Genomic DNA, 16,441 nt, shown 5'->3' on the forward strand with positions numbered 1-16,441 from the left:
ACCCTGCTTTTTCTTTTCATAAATAACTTCTCCGAGCATCTCCCTACACAGAAAAATGCTCCAAGTCGTAGTCAAAGATGCAAACATATTTTAGCCAAATGGAAGGGTCAGGTTCATACCTGCCATGAGCATTTAAGTTGTGCCCACTGTTACCTGAATTGAATTTGATCCATCAGCAACTGCTTCTGGAACTACAGGTGACATTGGTGGCCTCCTGCAAGTGTCTTTATAGGCATTTGAAAAAGTTGCTTTCAGATCTGCACTTTGCTTAAAATGATGCAAGTAACTGGTTTCTACACTGTGTAATTGCAAGGCACACGCCTTTAGACAGCATTTCAAGATCACTTGATAGCTTTTTGCATTGCTTTTTAGGTGATGTCAGGATACGGGAATATTTTTTCACTAATTGTCCAAGAGGTTCAATTTAAAGTGAGGCTTTTGGAGTTGAAAGCCCTGTATAGCTTTGATCCTAGCTCTCTGAGAGACCACCTCTGTCTAATTTAGTTGAGGTCTTCACACTCTCATCAATGTAGTCTCTATGCAATGAAATATAAACATTTATGCCAGCATATAGTGGAATTGCCAATAGACACTGCTCTTCCATTTCTGGGATTATCCATGAAGGGCCTGATCCAAAGTCCAAGACTCTATAGGTATGTCTGTACTGCAGCTGGGAGGCATGATTCCCAGTATGAGTAGACAGATTTACACTAGCTCTCCCTGAGCGAGCATGCTAAAAATAGCAGTGTGGAGGTTGTGGGCTCTGGCTGTGGCTCAGGCTAGCCACCAGAGCGCAGACCTGGGGGTTGGGCAGGTTTGGATTTGGGGGGCTAGCTTGAGCCACTGCTACTGCTGCTGCGTCTGCACTGCCATTTTTAGTATGCTAGTGCGAGGTATGCCGGCACAAGTCTGCCTGCCTGCTCTGGGAATCACATCTCCCAGCTGCATTGCAGACATATCCTAATTGACTTCAGTGAGCTTTGGGTCTGTGGCAGACGAGGTCAGCTGGAGCATTTGAACTAAGTCATTTGATGTAAATGTCTTCGAGCTGCTGGCACGAGGTGGGCTTAGTGGAAGGTACTCAATTCTAGAGTAAGTTTTCCCTCCCTTTCCGCCTCCCCCTCAGTGACCCAACAGAGGCAGAGAGTGAAATTCTGAGACCACTGAAGTCACTGACAAAACTCCCCTTGACTTCAATGGGTCCATGATTTTCACCCTGAGCTTCTTGGCCTTTAGAAGTTAGATGAAGACCAATCTGTCTTCACAATCATTTCTGAGAGGGCAGAGACTGTTTATATGGAGAGGACTAGTTTTTGCCTGTGATAAAAGCACACATTTGACACGCGTGTGTATCCTGAGTGAAGTGGAAAGGTGCGTTTTTATAAACCTGTAAGTAAAGCTGTGTCGTCAGTACTGGAGCATTCAGTTTAACTGGTGAAATCCTTTGTTAGAAAATTACTTCAATAAATTCTCTGGGAGTAACGAACTGAGAGGAGAGAGTTTGGAATAGCTGGTGGAAGCTGCCTACTTCGTGGTAGAAATGAGTTCAGAGCTCAAGGCTCTGCCTTGGGCTGCTGGATGGGGGTGGGCAGGTGAGAGAGAGAGAGGGACACACACACACACACACAGAGGACAGAAAGAACACTTATTTATATCTGCTGTGACGCCTTCAGCTACTCAGGAGAAGTATTGACTGACTTTGGCGGGGGCAGTGTCTTGGGGTTGGGCAGGTGGGAGGGAGAGTTTGATTTTTCAAATTCAAAGGCCTTTATTGAAAGCCCAAGTAAACATTATGTGAGGCTGGTATGATGGAGCCCTAGAAGTATTTTTCTTCCAAGCAGCCATTGGTGGAGTACTATAGAAATTGTTCAAAAGCAACCATCAGCTCAGACTTCAAAGCCTGTCCTTGCACCTGTGCTTCTGATCTCCTAATATCTTAAAAACTGCAAAAGGAGATACATAGTATTTCAGTAGTAGCATTTTTATTCATTTTTATTTCTATGTTGGAAATTATTACAAATGTCCTCACTAAATATTTAACACTTTACTGATATTCATGGACAACCTCTCAACCAGGCCATCCTCATCCCATGTCTGGACAAGCACCTCCTCCTTGATCTTCCTAACACCCATCTCCCCATCTCCTTTCCTCCCGATGCATTCAAAGTGCAGCTGCTAAGATTACTTTCCTGGCCCATTGTTTGACCAGATCACTCCTCAGCCCTCTTTGAATCCCTCCCCTGGCTCCTTTGGTGGAAGAGCGGCAGAAACATTTGTGTGAGAAGCTATCAGATGGATTAGGCGGATGTTATTGGCAGAGTGAAGGACACTGGGGTGAGCCAATAGGAGACAAGAACAGACATGCAATGAGAGGTTCCCATGTTTTGAAGGGCCTTATAGGTGAGCATGAAAAGTTGGAAACAGAAGGAGCCTGTTAAGGCTGCTCTAACTTACACCATCTGGCATGGTCCCCAAGGGACTGTCCTCCAGCTGGGGATATCAGCGCACAGTCTGGCCCACCCGTTTCCCCTGATATTCCCTAATCTCCCTTTGATGAACCCCAAGCTGGGGAGTTACATGCAGTCACCGCTCCCTCCGCACTGCCAGAGATTCCTTTGTTTTTCAGTTTATAACAAAACCATTACCAGCTACTCATCCCACTTAGCCTGAATGAGAAATTTTCTCCCAAAATGTGAAGAAAATAATGTTTTAACTATTGTTGTGACTTTCCCCTCGACGCCCTCTACAATATTATAGAACCATGCAAATCTGCACACCACTTAATCCTCAACCGAACTGTCTCTTTCTCCCCACATCTGAGCAAAGATGCAACCCCAGCGTGAAATTTCCTATAACTAAGAGAGTGAGATATTATCATAAATAATTCAACCTAAACTGTAGTTGTCAAAATTAATGAGCAAAGTACATTTTGTGATCCTAGCTCTGTTGTTGTGTGTATTCACTTCCTTGCTAATTTGCAAAGATCAGGAGACCAGTGTCTCCTAGTCATTAGTGTGTATTAGCAAGATTCTAATGTAATGCATTATTTGTGACTTGAGATGCATTTTTTAGTGTTTTTAGTAGCCAAAATGTGTGACTTTAAGAAAACAAAGTTCCAAGCACTTACGGGTCTTAAGCACTCCCCTTTTCCCACTTCAGCAGATGTAGATTGGGAACTGATGACTGAGGTCTGGGGCAGTGCATAGTTGTCACCTCAGGAAGGCATTGAACCTCTGCTGGATTAGGTAGTAAGAAGTGTCAGCCCCTTGCACAATGACACTTACTCCCCTCCTTCTGCTCTCCATTCCTGGCCAATACATGGTGGTAAAGGTGCCATTTTCACCTACTCCCCACTCTGTTCCTCCCACTTGCTTGTGGGGAGTTGTACTGTGCATGAATCTCTGTGATCCCAGTAGGCCCTAAATGGCCATGCAGGTAGGTGTTGGTGCAGTCTTGCACAGTCAGGTAGGAAGAGGGTAAAATATAGCCCATTATGCGTTGCTTCCAAACACACTGCTACATTCCACTGAGATTTCAATGGAAGAGCCATTAGTTATGCTGTGTGCTCATATACTTAAATGAGACATTTTTCTTTCCTTACCTTTTACTGAAACTATTTTAAAGTTTCAGGAAAAGAGATTTAAATCACAAAAGCCGTCTGTGTAATGTGCTGGTAGTCAGATAATCTAACATAATTAGTGAAATTCAGAGTCGATGATGAAATGTACAGTGCAATATAGTATCTATCTAGGCATTTATACTGCATTCATCATTGTGGTATCTATCTAAACCTATGCCTTCCCATATCTAGAGCCAATCGGATCTACTTTTAAGAACTCTATCTTGAAAGGTGCTGAGCATCCTCAGTTCCCATTGAAATCCATCATCATGGGAGCAAAGGGTAATCAGAATCTCACAGGACAGGGCCATAAGGTGTCACAGGTTATGTATTAATTATATGATTACTTAAGAATTCCCAGATATCACTTTGAGGGTTGACACGTTCTTGTCCCAAGATCAGACCCCAGTATTAAAATTACTGTGTAGTTGGGAATCCCGATGTGCACAGTTGCAACACTCACACTATAGGAATCCTTCTATATGTATAATAACTTATTAATACATTTAGCAAAGTCACAAGCACTCTAACTCTTTAAGGTAGATTGAGATGGTACAGAATGTACAACTGAACATCCATATACTCACAAAAAGAAAAGGAGTACTTGTGGCACCTTAGAGACTAACCAATTCATTTGAGCATAAGCTTTCGTGAGCTACAGCTCACTTCATTGGATGCTGTAGCTCACGAAAGCTTATGCTCAAATAAATTGGTTAGTTTCTAAGGTGCCACAAATACTCCTTTTCTTTTTGCGAATACAGACTAACACGGCTGTTACTCTGAAACCTGTCATATACTCACACCGTCCCTTGCAGAATAACCTGGAATGTTAGCCATTGTCTTCCTCATCACCATCACCTTCCTCATCATCACCAGTGGCCATCATCCTGGCACCTCCCAAACGCTACATCTCTCTCTCCTCCCACACACAGGCTGGGATACTGCTTTTATAATACGTTACTCTGACACCACTGTGTCTAATGCATAGTCAGTAGAGATCTCTCCTCTCTTCCTTATTTGTATTTCCTCACCCTACTTATGTTGGGGTCCCCTTCTCCTACATTCATTATCTCAACTTATTCTTATACACATCAATTCATTGACATGGCACTCTTGTAGTCAGATATCTGCAGATGTTAGCTCTTGTTCCTGTGGTTGGCTGGTATCATTCTGGACAAAATTCACCTTCACACTCTATTTCCAGTTCCCTAAAACTTAGGGGTGACCATTAGGTAATTTATCCAAAGTTCATGGGCTTCAAGCCTTATGCTAATGACTGAAGCTAATATCCTACAGGATACAGGCCTGTAGGTTCCTTGTATTACTGCTGAATATACTAAAGGCAAGCTAGCCTGATGGAATACATAACAATGAACTTCCAGACAAATGTTAACGGTAATGAAGTTGTGTGCGTTAATTCCCCATATTCTGCAACCAGAATTCATCTGTGTCTGTTCAGAAACTGAATTGGTTATAAGTGTACTTTTCTCACTGCATTCCTGGCCTTAGTGTAAGTTACAGCCAAGTTATTTGGTACCACTTCCTTTTAAAATGATTTTTCAGTCCTTGGGAGAAGTAGTTAAAATGCATGGGGGAGAGTTGACAAAGCTTATTACTGTACTAAGGTAGCTTATTGGATTTGTAAAACGCAGCAGGACTGATCCTGCAGGGTCTGGAGACCCCTTGACTTCAGTGTGAGTTGGGGTTGCTTAGCACCTCATAAAGGTGCTTAGCTCTTTGCAGGGTCAGGTTTAGTGAGAGCATGATACTTGCTCTGTGAACAGTGACATGCCTTAGGGCAGTGATTGCCAAACTGTTCAGGGTCATGCCTCCCCTTACCCCTGTCTGCACACTCCCCACCCCCCAAGCCAGGGCCAGGAGCAGAGCCATGGCTCCAGGGGCGCGGGGAGAAGAGGATGCGGACAGGGGTTAGGGGGCTGAGGCTGGGGCCGCAGCTGTGGGTCTGGGTGTGGCTGGGAGCGGGTCCAGGGCTGGAAACGGAGCTGCAGCCAGGGTCTAAGACTGGGGATGGGGCCAAGCATGGTGCCAGGAGAGAGGGCCACAGCTGTGGGCGGGGCTGGAGCACAGCAGGATTGGGTGGGTGGCACTCCCTCCCTGCCACACATGGGGGCTGGCCTGGGCCACACCACACCCCTGCAAACGTTGTGCGCCCCACAGTTTGGGGACCTTTCCCTTCGGGTTTAAGAGTCAATGGAAACTTCTGTTAATGACAGGGTTCAGAGTAGCAGCCGTGTTAGTCTGTATTCGCAGAAAGAAAAGGAGTACTTTTGGCAACTTAGAGACTAACACATTTATCTGAGTATAAGCTTTCGTGAGCTACAGCTTATGCTCAAATAAATTTGTAGTTCATGAAAGTTTATGCTCAAATAAATTTGTTAGTCTCTAAGGTGCCACAAATACTCCTTTTCTTCTATTAATGGTGCACACAGGAGCTCATTAAGGGAGCACCAGTCTAAGTGTTTTATTCTTTTCTCAAATACAGATTGACTTGGAGCCAGAAGGAAGAGTATATGTCGTCATAGATCTTTCAGGATCTTCAGGTGAAGGTAAGACCTTTCAATGTTTTATCTTGTTCCTCCCATGAATGGTGCTTTTTAAATAGATCTATCAAGCAACTGTTGTTGGGAAAACAGTGTACCACAGTATTGCTTAAGATCATGTTAAAAAGAAAATGTTATCTTAATGAAGTATATGTTGTTGTATCTCTAAGGAATAGCTGTCCATGTTAGCCCTGGAATTATAGACAGACAACAAGAAAAAATAATAAGATAGTAACCAAGATGCAGTAGCTTAGAGCTGTTTAATATACCTGGAATTTATTTCCAAGTACTTATTTGTCTAGTTTTGGGCGGAAATGTGCTATAAACCAGACACTAACTGTTAAATTTGTAGAAATAGATGTTATAAACATCAAGTGTTTCATCATACTAAATTATTAGTATTTTCCCCACTAAAGTATTCCCTTTCCAAGCAAAGTGCATAAGCAAAATATTTTCATAATAGAAGAGTAATGGTTGTATTGGGTAATACAACACTTGCATATAGGCTTGGGGAAAACCCTAGAAATCAGGAAGACTGGTATTCCATGGCAATTAAAGGTACTCTGAGGCAACTGTTTTTGCTAGGGATACTGCCAGTGGCTTCAGTGGGAGCAGGAGCAGGTCATATATGGTATGAAACTAATGTACAACAGTCCCAACAATTAAGAGTCCCAAAGCTCTTCTGTGTATTTTCTCAAACAAGCCCTTTATCAAGATTTTAGCTGCTGAAGTGTATTTGCTGGCATGGGGTCTTTCTTGGTGAGTCATTTTAAGCTGTGTTCTTTTGAATAGTTGTGTGTAATGCTGCCTGTCTAAACAGTGTCTATTGGTTCAGATTACTCAAGGCAGGTTCATGTAGGCCCTGGCAGGAGGAGAAATGGGAAACGGGAGTAAGCTACAGTTGTTTTGCCTGGATCACTTTAGGGATCAACAGAAGAATGTTTTGCATGTGTCATTTTGGTGTTGCAAAAGGAATAATTGCTGTCCATGGGTAATTGCTAGTAGTTCGCAAAAGCACATACTGTACTAAAGCCCTATTTAAAAAAAAACACACCTTATTGCTTACAGCTGGTCTTACAGCCCTGTGGCCACATAGGGCATTCTTCACACTCTTCATTCTTACATATAAACTGCATACATGATGCTTTAATAATAAATGCATGCCCCCTAAGCAATTCTCACTCATGCCTAGAAAAGTTACAAGACAATCTGCTTTGTTGTTTACTCTCATAGACTGATCAGCCAGAGCAATACGTGGAACAAATTTCATGTTAGTACAAATAGCCATATTTTTTTCTTCCTTTTTAATTGCTTTGTCTAGTTTAGAGCTCATACAAGTAAGGATCTAACAGTCCATCATGGTGTATGCAGATGTTCTTCAAAGCTTCCATTCACGGTTTATCAATAAGATCTTAATTCTGAATAGGAATAACCTCGCTATTTCAATCCTTTGTCACACACTGCCAGTGGTGCCGAATTGTCATGGGATTTTGTTTTTCTTTTTTATGTGAATGGATGTCCCTAGACTCTTTAAACCCTTAGGAAAAAAGAAAATCCTTTTGGAGAGGTGCACAGAATATAATAGAGATGAATCTAATAGAATTCTATAGCAAAAAGAACTTTACAGAGTTGATCGTTCTTTGTCTTTAAACGATCCTACAGAATTACATAAGTATATACATTTCTCGAATAGACTATAAAACAGGGCTGTCGAGAGATTTAAAAAAATAATTAATAAATTAATTGCACTGTTAAGCAATAATAGAATACCATTTATTTAAATAGTTTTGGATGTTTTCTACATTTTCAAATATATTGATTTCAATTATAACACAGAATTCAAAGTGTACAGTGCTCACTTTATATTTTTGATTACAAATATTTGCACTGTAAAAAACAAAAGAAATAGTATTTTTCAATTCACCTCATACAAGTACTGTAATGCAGTCTCTTTATCATGAAAGTTGAACTTACAAATGTAGAATTATGTACAAAAAAACCCTGCATTCAAAAATAAAATAATGTAAAACTGTAGAGCTACAAATCTAGTCAGTCCTACTTCTCGTTCAGCCAATCACTCAGACAAACAAGTTTGTTTACATTTGCAGGAGATAATGCTGCCCACTTCTTGTTTACAAGGTCACCTGAAAGTGAGAACAGGCGTTTGTGTGGCACTGTTGTAGCTGGCATAGCAAGATATTTACATGCTAGGTGCGCTAAAGATTCATATGTCCCTTCATGCTTCAACCACTATTCCAGAGGACATGCGTCCATGCTGGTGATGGGTTCTGTTTGATAACAATCTAAAGCAGTGTGGACCGACGCATGTTCATTTTCATCATCTGAGTCAGATGCCACTAGCAGAAGGTTGATTGTCTTTTTTGTTGGCTTGGGTTCTGTAGTTTCCGCATCAGAGTGTTGCTCTGTTAAGACTTCTGAAAGCATGCTCCACACCTCATCCCTCTCAGATTTTGGAAGGCACTTCAGATTCTTAAATCTTGGATCGAGTGCTGTAGCTATATTTAGAAATCTCACATTGGTACCTTCTTTGCGTTTTATTAAATCTGCAGCGAAACTGTTCTTAAAATGAACATGTGCTGGATCATCATCCGAGACTACTGTAACATGAAATATATGGCAGAATGTGGGTAAAACAGAGTAGGAGACATACAATTCTCCTCCCAAGGAGTTCAGTCACAAATTTCATTAATGCATTTTTTTTAATGAGCATCATCAGCATGGATGCATATCCTCTGGAATGATGGCCGAAGCACGAAGAGGCATATGAATCTTTAGTGCATCTGGCATGTAAATATCTTGCGACGCCAGCTACAACAGTACGGTCACTTGCTGGAGGATTCTCTGCTCCTTGAAGTCTTTAAACCACGATTTGAGGACTTCAATAGCTCAGACATAGGTGAGAGGTTTTTCGCAGGAGCGGGTGGGTGAGATTCTGTGGCCTGCGTTGTGCAGGAGGTCGGACTAGATGATCATAATGGTCCCTTCTGACCTTAATATCTATGAATCTATGAACAGTACCATGCGGACACCTGTTTTCACTTTCAGGTGACATTGTAATTAAGAAGTGGGCAGCATTATCTCCTGTAAATGTAAACAAACTTGTTTCTCTTAGCGATCGGCTGAACAAGAAGTCGGTCTGAGTGGACTTGTAGGCTCTAAAGTTTTACATTGTTTTGTTTTTGAATGCAGTTATGTAACAGAAAAAAATCTACATTTGTAAATTGCACTTTCACGATAAAGAGATTGCACTACAGTACTTGTCAGAGGTGAATTGAAAAATACTATTTCTTTTGTTTATCCTTTTTAGAGTGCAGATATTTGTAATAAAAAATAATATAAAGTGAGCACTGTACACTTTGTATTCTGTTGTAATTAAAATCGATATATTCGAAAATGTAGAAAAACATGAAAAATATTTAATCAATTTAAATTGGTATTCTATTTTTTAACTGTGCGATTAATCATGATTAATTTTTTTAATCATCAATTTTTTTTTAGTTAATCATGTGAGTTAACTGCGATTAATCAACAGCCCTACTATAAAATGATTCCAGAAAGTTATAGAAAGATTGTGGATTTCTCCTACAGTACTGGTCTAAAACAAATCTTACAGTAGTGATCAGGCAATGTTATGGGCTATTACAGTAGAATACTGTCATATATTTTGAAAGGAATGAGACTAGCAAACTTGATCTCATTTGTAACCAGAAACCTTGGTTTTCAACTCCAGACCCTGGAGATTAAAGGCTTGTGCATTATAACCCATTACACCACCAAGACTCTTTTTCCTAAACATCATCTTTAGTTCCATCCTGGACCCACAAAAATCTAATTGTCCTGCAAAGTGAATTCCAATCATCAGCTTGTTTTCCCCCATATGCTTCTTGCATTGGTATGGCACAGTACCAGTAACAGTCAGTCTTGTGGTCCTGGCAATTTCCATAACACCCCTCTGCCCCACCCACAACAAAATCAAGGAATTTACGGGCTTCGACCACTCCTTCCTCCTTTGTGGATAGAGGGGTTGAAAACATGGCAGATCTCTAGCCCGGGCCATGAGAAGGCGTTTTGGCCTCTTCTCCACTATTGTCACTGGATGTTGTGGAGGTCCATGTATAGGTAACAGAATCTTCATATCAGGAATTGGGGACCAGGCTGTGATTGGGAAGAGTGCTGGGGCAAGGGACTGTGTGTGATGACATTGCTACTTGGATTCCTCGCCTATTCCAGAGACAAGCTGGGAATCTACAGAAAAGTTAATACAGCCAGAGGTTTTATTGACTCTTTTGAATGCTCCCTTTCTGCACTGGGGAACATCTTTTAGAGCAGGGGGAGTTCTGTCAGTGCGGATGCACCAGAGAAGTGGTGAAGAAGGCATTTGGACTTGCCTCCAGTTAATCTCAGAGTTTCTCTGCACGTTTTGAGGTATTCAGTGTTTTTTTTCCTTAAAGCCCCATCTCCTGGAATCGCGTTATCTGAGAATCTCTGCTTTCATTTAAAAACAAATTTCTAGACCTCATAGTTGCAGAAAAAAGCTTGAAATTGTGAGCCCTAAAGCCTCAGAAACCAGGAGGCAAATAGAAAGATTCCCAAATTTATATATATTTGTTTACAATCTTATGATTTTTAAGATAATCATTTTGTCTAGGGCTTGCTCATAAGTTCTGAACATTTGAGGTTGACAGTGCTGCTCCTGAGACTTGCAGGTTTTGGCATCTGAACCATATATCCATTCTGCACTGGGGCGGGTGGGGGGAGGGGGAGAGGCGGAGAAGAAGCTCTGCCCTTGATGAAATGAACTGTTGCAGACTGTGCAGTGGGAGCAATCTGGACAGAAGAGTTTAGGATAAAATGCTGAGTGGACACTGCATTGTGGCACAAAGGTCCATATTTTCAAAGGCTAGTGTCTGTTGAGCAGCAAAATTGGTACATGTCCCCGTTGTGCTTTCAAAACCAGTCCTACACTTACATCTGCAAAATAGCTGGGCACCTAAATGTCGCTTGCATATGAAAGTGGTTGTGTTTTGTACCATATTTAGTGCATACACAAATTTGGAGGGTGAAAAGTTTTTTTTAGATGTCATTTTGGCTCATGTCATGGAACATCAAGTCCTTTTCCACATAGTTACTAAATACATGTGGGTTATTTATAACCCAGGTATCTGTGTATGAAGATATTACATTTTACAGTATTGGGCCCTGATACGGCAAAGATTTATGCATGTGCTTAAACACACCCTGAGTAGTCCCATTAAAGACAACAGTTCAGGACTACTCACAGTGTGCATGCATGTAAGTCTTTGCAAGATTGGGTTCCATGTATCTGTTTAAGCCCTTCTCGAGTTCAGTGTATAAAACATACAAAAAAACCAGAGAGGCTGAATCTCTTTTATCAACTGGCCTTCAAAACTGAATTTAAACTAAATACGACAAAGCCCTCTTTGGAGATTATGGCAGTGCCAGAAAGGGTTCCCTAACGTAGACTTGTCCATATAAACTTTAATGACGCATAGGAGTCAGATCAAAATTTTTGAAACACTTTTGCATGCCAGTTGTAGTTCAGATTGTCTTATCGTGGAGCTCTGAACAACAGTGCAGGTATCAGCAGGTGTTTCAGTGCTGGTGTAAGAAGAGTTGCACCTTGCTTGCACGCACTCTGAATTTGATGCAGGGGCTGTCATGGCAGCGCTGACATGCTGGAGTTAGAAAATCATTAGTAGGACTGGTTATGATGAGCAAACCTTACAGCCTTCAAAGAACCTGCTTTGAAGTTGCTTGTATTTGATATCAAAAGTGCTTTCTAGGGATTTTCCTCTGCCCTGTGTCTTTTCTACTACTTCTCTTTTACCTCATTTCTTCTAGGGATCTTAGAGAAGATACATGCACAAGATTAAGGGCCTCAGTTCTAATTGCAAATTCATTATGTTTTTAAGTGGTAAGGCAAATTCTCAGGTTACAGAATAAAAGAACAGCTTTGTCTTGAAAGCGTTGCCAAGTAGAACAAGAGATCATTGGCAACAGTTCTGATGAAGTGAGCTGTGGCTCACAAAATCTTATTCTCGAATAAATGTGTTAGTCTCTAAGGTGCCACAAGTCCTCCTTTTCTTTTTGCGGATACAGACTAACCCGGCTGCTACTCTGAAACCTGAGTTCTGACCTGATACACTAACCCCTACATTTGCAAAGAATTACACAGGGTTTTAGGAAAACATTTGCTGTTATTGGACCTCATCTGACAGAGCCCTCTTTACCACTTTTAAAAGTTAAGGGGAAAGGCCCATTGCAGGTAAATAAAAAATGGCCAATCCCCCCCCCCCCCGCCCTTGCCGGGATCTAAGCACTAATTGTCTGCTGTGTCTGTCTCTGTGAGCAATAAAGTGAAGTACCTGAAAGAGAGAAAAGTACTCTGTAAGGCAGAAGGACAAATTACATAATAGTACATATTACGGCATAGATAAAGGTATAGGCATGAATCCTGCAACTCGTAACTTGTGGGAGTAACCTTTACTCACTGACCTCAGTGGCACTGCTCATGAGAATTAGGGAATAAGCCTTACAGGCTTGGAATTAATTTCATTACCTTGAAGAGAAACTTCAAACCACGGAATAAATATTTTCATAGAATTTGCCAGACAGTTGGTTCATTCAGAGGCCCAAAATCTGCCCTCTCAGGTGCTCGCTCTGTGTTGGTTCTCCATTTTTCCATAAAATCAAGGGAACTTGACATGTTCAAAGTCAAAATAATAGATATGTAGGACTGGAAGAGACCTCAGTCAGTCACCTAGTTCCAGACCCCTGCACTCATGGCAGGACTAAGTATTATCATTCTAGACCATCTCTGACAGGTGTTTGTCCAACCTGCTCTTTAAAAATCTCCAATGATGGAGATTCCACAACCTCCCTAGGCAATTTATTCCAGTGCTTAATTACCCTGACAGTTAGGAAGTTTTTCCTAATGTAACCCTTCTGCCCGTCAGAGTTGGCAGCAACAAGGGCCGGGTTCAATATCTAGGGGATCCATTCCAATAACACAATGCAAACTGGCTCGAGCCTCCACCCAGTGACCTGGGACAAATATATACCACCCCCATTGGGCGCCTCCAAGAGGCAATACTTCCCCTCTCGCAAGCACATAGTCTGAGTGTAGCAAAAAGCCTTTTAATAACAGAGAGAAACAATGTGGCATTATGTTGGGGAAACACCACCAACAGGATTCATAACACAACCCATGAGCAAAAAAACCCACCCCAAGCAAATTGGGGCATGCCCTTTTCCCTTTGGTTCTTGAGTCCAGCAACCCCAAATCACCCAAAGTCCCAAAAGTCCAATGCCCCAAAAGTCTCTGTCCCTGATCAGGGCAGCCCCAGAGTTCGAAAGTTTATCTGCAGAGCTTTACCTCCCAACCTGTGTGGAGATGGGGCGGGGGTAAGAGGCACCTTACATGATCTGAAGCTGACCGCCCCACAGCTCCATAGGCCTTCGCTCCGCTCCGCGGTCCACAAGCAGCTCCCGCTGTCCCACGAACTGCTCCACCAGCCGGTCCACAAACTGCTCCACGTCCCACCAGCAGCAGCTCCCACCGTCCTACAAACTGCTCCACTAGCCTGTTCACCAGGCACTCCAGCCATCCCACAAACTGCTCCACAATATATCTTCAGGCTCCCCCACTACTTAACACAACGCTCAGTGATTTCAGCTCTGAGTCAGTTCAGCTCTTTGGTGAATTCAGCTTGTAGTAGGGGAGCCTCAGTGCTGGTGCACTGTTAGCCCAAAGTGAGCTCAGCAGCCTGTAACTAGACTCCTAACAGAATCAAAATTAGCACTGATATTCCACAGTGGAGAGAGGAGGAAGTGCAATTAGCATGTAAGGCCCTCACCAAGGGGCCCATGCCACCAAGTATTAATACTTATCCCCAGCTTCTCTCAATTCACAGAGTTTTGGAACCCATGACCCTTGCCTAGCGAGTGCTACTTAGTTGATGGTGAATCCCTCCATCATAACAAAAGGCCAAGTACAGTTCCAAGCACAGTTCCCAAAATCAGGGTAATAACAATTTATTCTTCCTGCCCCAATAACAGAGACACTGGGGATCCCACAGCAGCCAAAGTGACCATTTGGGCAGCTATGGTCTCATTCTAGGCGGGGTGGGTGTGCCTATGCAAATGAGATCGGCCCCTGAAGTTCTTTTCCACAACTTGCCATACCTCACCACCAGATGTCAGGGTGGAGCTCATCCTGACACTGCTTACACTAATGTCCAACCTAAACCGCCCTTGCTGCAATTTAAGCCCATTACTTCTTGTCCTGTCCTCAGTGGATAAGAGAACATTTCATCATCCTGCTCTTTGTAACAACTTTTTGTGTACCTGTTATCATGTCCCCCTTCAGTATTCTGTTCTCCAGCCTAACCAGACCTAATTTTTTCAGTATTTCCTTGTAGTTCATGTTTTCCAGAACTTTAATAATTTTGTTGCTCTCTTATGGACTTTCTCCAACTTGTCCATGTCTTTCCCTAAGTACTCCAATTGAGACCTTATCAGTGTTGAATAGAGTAGAAGAATTACTTCTTGTGTACAACAACACTGCTAATATAACCCAGAATGCTGTTTGCTTTTTTTTTAACAGCATTACATGGTTGACTCATAATTAGGTTATGATCCACTAATAACCCCGAGATCCTTTTTCCGCAGTACTCCTTCATAGGCAGTCATTTCCTATTTGGTACTGTATTTGTGAAATAGATTATTCCTTCCTAAGTGTAGTATTTTGTATTTGACCTTATTGAATTTCATCCTATTTATTTAAGATAATTTCTGCAGTTTGTTCAGATCATTTTGAATTCTAATCCTGTCCTCCAGTGCTCTTGCAACCCCTCCTAACTTGGTATCATCCACAAATTTTGGAAGTGTACTCTCTATGGCATTATCCAAATCATTTATGAAGATATTGACTAGAACCAGACCCAGGAGAGATCCCTGCGGAACCCCACTCCATATGCCTTTCCAGCTTGACTGTGAACCACTGATAATTATTCTGAGTACAGTTTTCCAACTGGTTGTGCTTCCACCTTATAGTAGGTTCATCCTTGGCTGAAGAGATTGAAATCCCTGAGAGTCTGATAAATTAATACAATGGTGGTAGTGGAAACTTCCCAAAGCAGAGAAATATTTGTACATATTGAAGTGTCAAGTCATAAGTGCAGTACTATTGTAGTTTATCATGAAAGATGCATGGAAAAAAAACAAGCCCAGCAAAATTGTTCCCTAAACAACTAATACACATTCGAGTTTCCAATGAAAATCTTTAAAGTTAATCTCTCGTGGTCAAAGAGGTATATGAAGTTATTCTGGGCCTGAGATAACTTCCACTGAAGTCAATGGAAGTCTTTCCATTGACTTAAGTAAGTGCTGGATTGGGCTACGTATGAACAAATTATTCAGTGCTGAAAAGTAAGGTATTTATGAAGGTATAAATATTTTGGATTACCCACCTTCATGAGATCCAGTTCAAAATGTGTTGTCACTGTTACTGCTTCAGGATGCTTTATTTCAATGCTGCATGGCACAATAGTGTCCCCTTTATTAACTGAATACCCAATAAAGGAATAAATATGAAAAAATAAACTCACTGAAAGAAAAGACTTACAACAGACCTATGTTTGTAAGGAGTCACCAGCAAGAAGTTTCTTAATACTCTTCCCATATTCTTTCACTGGATTGCACCTAGTTCTGGCATGGCTTCTTGGTATATATCATCCCAATGTCTTACAAGAAGAACGTTCATGTTAACTGTTGTGTATGCGTACGTGCATGCAGTATAAATGGCTTTGTTCCAGAATAGCTTGTGTTTCAACCTTTAACTTCTGCTAATGTTCATCATTAATGGGGTGAGTGGCTAGCAAAGAAGGTTATTTCCATTCATTCTTTCTATTCTGTTGAATGGAAGAATCTTTTGAGATAAGTTACCTTATTCTTTTATTTCTTTGAGGCTGGCTGTTGTCCAAAGTCATATTGATTTTCCGTATTAACCTGGTTTGAGTGCAGTGTAGAGTTTATTTCTAGAGTGAAGTATATCCATTGACTGTTTTATTGAGCTATTACAGCCATGTTTTTGATCTACCCCGTGTGCTTATAAAACTTGCGGCTGAGGTTTTTTTTATATCCGAAATGAGATATAAGAGCTCCAGTGTCGTCTCCGTGACTCTTGAACCAATTTCCGAGATGCAGTGGAAGTTTCAAA

At 41.6% G+C, this 16,441-nt stretch overlaps 1 protein-coding gene across 4 annotated transcripts in view; it reads left to right on the top strand.

Annotated features, from left to right (window-relative positions):
• Window positions 1-16,441, top strand: part of PRKCE (protein kinase C epsilon) — a 532,143-nt gene that overhangs the window by 152,141 nt on the left and 363,561 nt on the right. For all 4 annotated transcript variants that reach the window (XM_084622252.1, XM_084622253.1, XM_084622254.1 and 1 more), the window contains exon 2: window positions 6,123-6,186. In XM_084622252.1, the coding sequence (XP_084478378.1) occupies window positions 6,123-6,186 (64 nt within the window). The remainder of the gene's footprint in view (window positions 1-6,122; window positions 6,187-16,441) is intronic.

Source organism: Lepidochelys olivacea (assembly GCF_965140295.1).
Source record: "Lepidochelys olivacea isolate rLepOli2 genome assembly, chromosome: 3".
In the NCBI taxonomy this organism is placed as follows: domain Eukaryota; kingdom Metazoa; phylum Chordata; order Testudines; family Cheloniidae; genus Lepidochelys; species Lepidochelys olivacea.